The following is an 8468-nucleotide window of genomic DNA, read 5'->3' on the forward strand; positions in this document are numbered from 1 at the left end:
AAAAATTCCAGAAAATTTGGAAAACAGGGTCACCTTAGAGGGCATGAGGGAATATGATAATCAGGAAAGGAACCATAGATTTCTGGTCAGCCAAAAGCCACTGACTGTGGCCTGGTTAGATGTAACATCTTTCTCAGGTTCACCTGGGAAGATGATACCTTAAGACATCTTTATTTATTTGACTAATAGCTTATGTCTCTAACTCTTTTTTTTTAAATGTCTCTAACTCTTTAAAATTGCTTTGCCTGGTGTAAAAATGATCTTCCATGGAGATTTGGTGGTGCAATGAGTTAAATATTGGACTGCTAACCAGAAGATTGGTGGTTTGGAACTACCAGCCACTCTATTGGAGAATGATAAGGCAGTCTACTGCCGTAAAAGTGGATAGCCTTAAAGCCCCTATGGAGCAGTGCTTCTTGTGTCTTCTAGGGTCACTGTGAGTCAAAATTGAGTTAATGATAGTGGTTTTGGTTCTTTGGTTTAATAATCTTCCACCACCCTCTTCAGAAGACAATTTCTTGCTGTAACTCCAATATAAAATCCCAATAATTAATTAATGAAGTTAATTAATTTACTAGTCAATAGCTTAGCAATTACTTGCTATGCATCAGAAAGCTGGACAATGACTAGGGATGATAGAAGGAGAATTGATGCCTTTGAACTGTGGTGTTGGAGCCATGGACTGCTAAGAAAATGAACAGGTTCATCCTACTAAAGAGGGTAAAGCCAGGCTGCTCCTTGGGGCAAGGATTCTGGGGCTTCCTCTGACATGCTTTGGACATGTTGCAAGGTGGAATCAGTCCTTGGAGAGGGACACCATGCTTGGGAGGATGAAGGGACAGCGCAAGCGAGGAAGACCCTTGAGGAGATGGATTGATTCAGTGACTGGGGTTATGGGGGTAGGTGTGTCAGAGACATTAAAATTGACACAAGACAGAGCAGGGTTTAGGTACATAGGGTCGCTATGAGTCGCAGGCAACTCAACCAACAACAGCAGCATTTATTAGGTGAAAAATGCTACATAAGATCCTCCATCTTTACTAGCTGAGAACTTAATGACTTGGTCAGGAAAACTACACACCTTTAAAAAATTAATAGGGAACATGTTTGAAAGCAAAGATGACCCATTTCCTTAAGGTGCCTCTGAAATTGGGGAAATTTGACTGCATCTAATTGAGTTTCACTGACATAGATGATCTCTAAGGTTCATTTCTGTTTTGCCTAAGGAATACTAGAACAATTCTTTCATAATGAAATTTAATAAATGAAGAAAGAAAAATCACATCATCAATTCAATAGATGCTAAAAAGATATTTGACAACATTCAAAATAGATATTCTTCCCTCCTCAATACAACACTTTTATTTAAATTTTTCTCTCTCATGTACATCTTGTCTTATACGGCCTCTCATTTATGCTGTTTCATACACTCATTCTTTTTTTATTTCTTGACTCCTGCTACCTTGGGTGTCGACTGTGAATTAAAGTAAATGAAATTGTTCACAACTTCAATCTTTTCTCCATCTATCATGATGCTGCTTATTGATCCAGTGGTGAGGATTTCTGTTTTCTTGATGTTGAGATGTAACCTATATTGAAAGCTGTAGTCTTTGATCTTCTGCAGCAAGTACTTCAGATCTTTACTTTCTACTAGCAAGGTTGTGTCATGTGCATAACATAGGTTATTGATGAGTCTCCCTCTGGTCCTGATGCCACATTCTTCTTCATAGATTCCAGCTTCTCTAATGATTTACTCAATGTACAGACTTGCCTGGTGGCCACCATCTTACCAAAAGAAATATTCTTAATAAATCTGTTCCCCCCCCAAAAAAAATCAGGATTCAACTAATGATAGGGATTATTATTATTATTTCTGTTTCTTCTGGTCAAAAATTCTGTAATTTAGGCATCTTTTCTAAAAATTGAAATTGAGTTTTATGGAGTCAGGAGGGGTCTTTTGATTTGCACAGTGGGAAAACAAAAAAAACCACATTGAAAATATTTAAAAAGGCAGGCATTAGTCTGTGAAAAGGTAGGGATGAGTTCTCAAATGTCCTGACAATAGGCCAGAACGTCAAGTAAAAGCAAAACCAAACATTGGCTGGCTCTCTTTTCCTGTGACCAGAGTTATCCAGAAGCAGAGGCCTGCGTGCATCCAATATTTGATTACACTTATCAGCTGCTGAAGGACTGCGTTGTTTGTTTCTTTTAATTGCAATTTGAGTAAAATTTTACAAAGTAAACTGATTTCCCATTCAATCATTCATACAAATTTTGTTTTATACTACCAATTACAATGTCTATAATACAACCACATTCTTCTCACTTTCTCCTTGTGATTCTAACTTCCATCAGTCCTATCTTATCTCTTCCTGCCTTCTAAGTTCTGCCCTTGAGCAAAAGCTACTCTTCTGATTTTTTTAGGTTAGTTTTTTCTAGAAGTGAGTGTCTCCCTGTTTTTATTATATATCTTACAAGTCTGTCTATTGTTTGTCTTGAACCACAAGGATGGGTCTCATTCCATATTTGAAAGGTAACTAAGGGCCCCGGTCTCAGAGGTTCCAAAGTTATACCTTAGATGAATACTCAGGGAACTCTGACAGCTTAGTGTTAAGGAGTTGAGCTGTTAACTCAAAGGCAATTGATTCAAGTCCACAAGCTGCTCTGTGGAAGAAAGACTTCCAGTCTCCACTCATGGGATTTACTGCCTCTGAAATCCCACCTAAGTGTTACTACGAGTTAGTACCAACTGAACTGTACACAGCAAAGACAGATGGATACTGACAAGCTTTTAGGACCCCAATCATTACTCACCAAAGTATGGTGTAGAATATTATCCTTATGGATATAAGGAAACTTGCTTGTTTACAATGAATGACTGAGCACAGAGTTTGAAAAGCTGCCTCAGAGCCAAGCCCATCTTTATGTATTTACACCCAACTATGATGTGATGGGAAAGTCTGCAGTTAGAGACCTTTCTAAAGTACTGAAGAGCAATGACGTCAGTCTGGAGACCAAAATGCACCTGATACATGCCATGGTCTTTGCAATCACTTGCTATGCATCAGAGAACTGGTCAATGACTAGGGATGATAGAAGGAGAATTGATGCCTTTGAGCTGAGGTGCTGGAGAAGAATATTGAATATACCATGGACTGCTAAGAAAATGAACAGGTTTATCCTGGAGAGGGTGAAGCCAGACTGCTCCTTGGAGGCAAGGATTCTGAAGCTTCATCTGACATATTTTGGACATGTTGGAAGGAGGGACCAGTCCTTGGAGAAGGAAGTCATGCTTGGGAGGGTGGAGGGACAGTGCAGGAGAGAAAGACCCTCGATGAGATGGGTTGATTCATTGACTAGGGTAATGGGGGTAGGTGTGTCAGAGACAGTGGAATTGGCACAGGATAGAGCAGGGTTTACGGCTGTTGTACATAGGGTCACTATGAGTCGCAGGCGACTCGACTGTGTGTAACAACAAAACATGATGTACACATGTCAATTTAGATGAAGTCCTTTGTGGTAAACATCAAATTAACCTGATAAAGCTTTATGACAATAAAAAATTAGGGGAACCTACATCCAGGAGAAGATAAAATAGATGAATGGTATCTTCTAAGAGTAAAATCCCCATGCACATGCAAAAACTTCTCCAACAGAGTAAAAAGGGAAGCCGCAGAGTGGGAAAAGGTATTTGGTAATGATGTATCAGATAAATACTCAAGCACCACAACAAGATAAAGGTAAATAATGCAATAGAAAAATGGGCACAGGATATGAACAGAAACTTCACCAAAGAAGACAGTCAGATGGCTAACAAGCACATGAAGAAATGTTCAAAATCCCTAGTTCTAAGAGAGATGAAAATTAAAGCAACTTTGAGATATCATCCCACCCCAGTCAGAATAGCAAAATTTAACAGAACGGCAAGCAACAAATGCTGGTGAGGTTGCGGAGAAACTGGAACCCTTATTCACTGTTGGTGGGAGTGTAAAATGAATGGTGCAACCACTGTGGAAGGCAGTATGGCGCTTTCTCAAAAAGTTGCAAATAGAGATACCATTTGACCCAACAATTCCACTACTGGGAATATATCCCAAAGAGACCATAACTGACATCCAAGCAGATATATGCACACCCATGTTTATTGTGGCTTTGTTCACAAGAGCAAGGAGCTGGAACAACCTAAGTGCCCATTAACAAACAAATGGATAGAGAAGCTGTGGCATATTCACACAATGGAATACTACACTGCATTGAAAAACAAGGAACTCATGCAATATTATTCAAAATGGGTGACCCTGGAGGACATTATGCTGAGTGAAGTATCTCAGTCACAAAAGGACAAATATTGCATGGTGCCACTGTTGTAAAACAGTACTGACCTCGGGGTTGGGGGGAGACTGAGAAAGATGGGTTAAATAATGTATACTGCATTGAAACAGATGAGGGAGAAAACTGTTTAAAAGGGATATGTGATTAGGTATTTTTGTCATGACAGGAGTCCAGAGCGAAGGCTACATAGTGGAGTGGACCTGGGGGAGAGTTTGTAAAACAATGAAAGAATTTTTCTTTTCCTTTTCCAAGAGGGTAGTGTATTAGGGGGGAGGGTTGGGAGGGGAGAAAAATGCAACAATGAATGAATGGACACTCAAGGTCTCTGCAAATTTTCATTGAAATTAATAATAAATTTCTTAAAAATAAAGAAATTAGAGAAGTAGCTAGGCCTCTGCAAAATTGTAAGAGAGGAAAAAATCTCTTGATTAGTTGTAGTCTGGTGATTGTTAGACTATGACAAAGAATCTTAGGTTAAGGATGTAATCAAGGATATTTCAAATCCTACAAGCACTGGTGGCCTAATGGTAAAAAACTGTGCTGCCAAGCTAAAGGCACACAGTTCGAATCCACCAGCTACTCAGTGGGAGAAATATAGACAATCTTTCTCCAAGGAGGTTTATAGCCTCTGAAAACCCACTACAGGGTCAACTATGAGTCAGTTACGAATTGATGACACATAACAACAAATCATACTTCAATAAAAAAGATTTAAGAAAATTTTAAAAAGAGATATTTCAAATCCAAGAAATGAACATGTAAAAAGCTTGAATCTCAAAAGCAAAACAAAAGCACTGACCAAGCTCCTCTTATCTCTCTGGCAGGGAGCTCTCATGGTCTCTATAGGAAACTGTACTGCTAATCTAAGGACTGCACTTCTCTGACAGTTCAAACCTGTCAGTTGCTTCATTAGAGAAAGAGGGATAACCTCCTATGATATGTACAGCATCAGAAGCCTGATAGAGAGTCAACTATGAGTTGGTTCTGATTCAACTGCAGTGGGTCTTTTTAGGATCTCCCCAGCACAATGAAGTCTCAAAACAGACCAAGACAAAATAGAACCAACGCCTGCCTGCTAACAGCCTATAAGCTTTATGGAGTTGTGGGCACCAAAAGGAAAAACTTGAGGGAAAGAATAAATTTATATTTTAAAAAATTAAAGTAGGGGCTCTGGGCCTCCGGGGTAGCTGAAGGATCTCAAGATGGCTGGGCGAAAACTTACTCTGAAAGCCATTGACTGGGTAGCTTTTGGGGAGATCATACCCCAAAACCAGAAGGCTATTGCTAACTCCCTGAAATCCTGGAATGAGATTCTTACCACCAGGTTGGCTGCTGTCCCCGAGGCACCTCCAGCTATCGACTGGGCTTACTACAAGGCCAACGTGGCCAAGGCAGGCTTAGTGGATGACTTTGAGAAGAAGTTTAACGCCCTGAAGGTTCCTGTGCCAGAGGATAAGTATACAGTCCTGATAGATGCCAAAGAAAAAGAAGACATGAAGAGTTGTGCAGAGTTTGTGTCTCTCTCCAAGAGCAGGATTGAGGAGTACGAGAAGCAGCTGGAGAAGTTGAGGAACATCATTCCATTCGAGCAGATGACCATTGAGGACTTGAATGAAGCTTTCCCGGAAACCAAGTTAGACAAGACCAAGTATCCCTACTGGCCTCACCAGCCAATTGAAAACTTATAAACCTGAGTCTGGCAGGGAGCGCCGGCCCTGCAACCGCAAACTTGGAACATTAAAAATAAGAGAGATAAAAAAAAAATTTAAAGTAGTAATTGTGAGAAAAAGAAGAATTTTGTAGTACTTCTTCACTGGTTTTTGTGTCACTTTTTCCCCCCCTTGTTGTGTGCTGTTGAGTCGGATCTGACTGGCATAGGAGGAAACTGGCCCTCTTTCTCTAGCAGAGCATCTAGTGGATTCAAACCACATGCCTTTCACATTGCAGCACAGTTTCTTGCCACTAAGCCACCAGAAGTCCCTTTTGTTTTACTTTTTTGTTTTTAAATTCTACTTTAATTTGTTCCTTGTTTTTGTGTATCATTGATTCAGAACCATTCCAGCTGACCCTTTGGTGGGTTTTCAGAGGCAATTAATTGCTCAGGAGGAGATTGCCCATCCTTCTCCGCTGGAGCAGATGGTGGATTCGAACCACAAGTCTTCAGGTTTGCAACACAGCTTCTTGCCACTAGGCCACCAGAGCTCCCATCTTTGCTTTACTTTGAGTATTGCTTTTGGCTGACTCTGAGAAGAATGGGAATCCCAGAACACTTGATTGTTCTAATGTGAAACCTATACTTGGACCAGGAGGCAGTCGTCAGAACAGAGCAAGGGAACACTGCATGGTTCAAAATTGGGAAGGGCGGGGCCGACGTGCTCGGAAGTAGCTATGGTGCGGTTCAAGCACAGGTACCTGCTGTGCGAACTGGTGTCCGACGATCCCCGCTGCCGTCTGAGCCTGGAGGACCGAGTTATAGACGGCCTCGTCCGAGACACGATCGCCAGAGTGCACGGGACGTTCGGCGCGGCGGCGTGCTCCATCGGCTTTGCGGTGAGATACCTAAATGCTTATACTGGAGTGGTGCTGCTTCGATGTTGGAAGGACTTCTACCAGCTCGTGTGGTCAGCCCTACCCTTCATCACCCACTTGGAGAGCAAAGGACACCGTTACCCGTGTTTTTTCAACACCTTGCACGTGGGAGGCACAATCAGAACCTGTCAGAAGTTCCTGATTCAGTACAACAGGAGACAGTTGTTGATCTTACTGCAGAACTGCACCGATGAAGGAGAGAGGAAAGCCATCCAGAAGTCTGTCACCAGAAGCTGTTTGCTGGAGGAGGAGCCTGGTGAGGAGGAGCTCTCAGACAGTGGCAGTGAGGCAGATGCTGTGACCATGGACTGACACAGTTCCTCAGGCTTCAGCGGGAGGCTGCACCTTCTACAGCCCTGGTCATGAAATGGAGGAAGTGACTCACTTAAAACAACTGACTTTTCTTATCCTCTCCTGGAGAAGTGATCCTGCAGCTCACAGGACAGCCATCTTTGTATCCAGGTGACTCAGTGCAAGCAGGTTTAATAAACATTTGGCTTCTGTAGCGTTTTGCATACTTAAAATTACAAAAAGGTTTATGGAACGAGTGCTTGGCCAAGTCTCTACCCTATCCCCCATCCCTTTGGTGGGATACTGGATTAAACATTTGACTTGCAGTCCCCCCCAAAAAAAAATTGGGAAGGGCATATGCCAGGGATGCATCCTATCTCCATACCTTTTCAACCTATATGGAGAACAGATTATCCGGGAGGCTGGGCTCTATGAGGAGAAATGTGGGGTCAAGATTGGTGGACGATTTATCAACAATCCGCGTTATGCAGATGACACAACCCTGCTTGCTGAAACTGAAGAGGACCTGAAGCGCCTGCTGCAGAGTGTCAAGGACTGCAGCCTACAATATGGACTGAGGCTCAATGTCAAGAAGACAAAGATTCTCACCACTGGACCAATTGGCAGCATCAGGATGGATGGTGAAGAGATTGAGATTGTTGACAGCTTTAGTTTGCTTGGCTCCGCAGTCAACACTCTTGGCACCAGCAGCCAGGAAATTAAAAGGCGCAGTGCCATGGGAAAGTCTGCTATTAGGGACCTCTCCAAAGTACTGAAGAGCAATGGTGTCTCTCTGGAGACTAAGGTGCGTCTGATACAGGCCATGGTCTTCGCAATCACTTGTTATGCTTCAGAGAGTTGGACAATGACCAAGGAGGATAGAAGGAGAATTGATGCCTTTGAGCTGTGGTGCTGGAGAAGAGTATTGAGAATACCATGGACTGCTAGGAAAACAAACAGATTCATCCTGGAAAGGGTTAAACCGGGTGGCTCTTTGGAGGCAAGGATTCTGAGGCTCCGTCTAACATACTTTGGATATGTTGTGAGGAGAGACCAGTCCTTGGAGAAGGATATCAAGCTTGAGAGGGTGGAGGGACAGCGCAGGAGGGGAAGGCCCTCTAAGAGGTGGATTGATTCAGTGACTGGGATAATTGGGATGGGAGTGTCAGAGACAGTGCGATTGGCACAGGACAGAGCAGAGTTTAGGGCTGTTGTACATAGGGTCGCTATGAGTCGCAAGCGACTCGACGGCACAT

General features: G+C 42.5%; 1 protein-coding gene and 1 pseudogene across 2 annotated transcripts; both read left to right on the forward strand.

Moving 5' to 3' along the window:
- The first annotated feature begins 5534 nt into the window (after positions 1 to 5534).
- LOC102866694 (ATP synthase subunit d, mitochondrial-like) lies at positions 5535 to 6020 on the forward strand. Of its 2 annotated transcripts, XM_006883897.1 has the most exons (2): positions 5535 to 5759; positions 5832 to 6020. In XM_006883897.1, the coding sequence occupies exons 1-2, from the start codon at positions 5535 to 5537 to the stop codon at positions 6018 to 6020; spliced, it is 414 nt and encodes a 137-aa protein (XP_006883959.1). The 2 variants fall into 2 exon arrangements, with proteins under 2 accessions (XP_006883959.1, XP_006883958.1); XM_006883896.1 differs by having other exon boundaries at positions 5535 to 6020.
- Positions 6021 to 6720: 700 nt separating this feature from the next.
- LOC102848896 lies at positions 6721 to 7233 on the forward strand (annotated as a pseudogene).
- Positions 7234 to 8468: the final 1235 nt, after the last annotated feature.

This window comes from Elephantulus edwardii, unplaced genomic scaffold (genome assembly GCF_000299155.1).
Source record: "Elephantulus edwardii isolate Elephantulus edwardi_28Jun2011 unplaced genomic scaffold, EleEdw1.0 scaffold00030, whole genome shotgun sequence".
Lineage (NCBI taxonomy): Eukaryota > Metazoa > Chordata > Mammalia > Macroscelidea > Macroscelididae > Elephantulus > Elephantulus edwardii.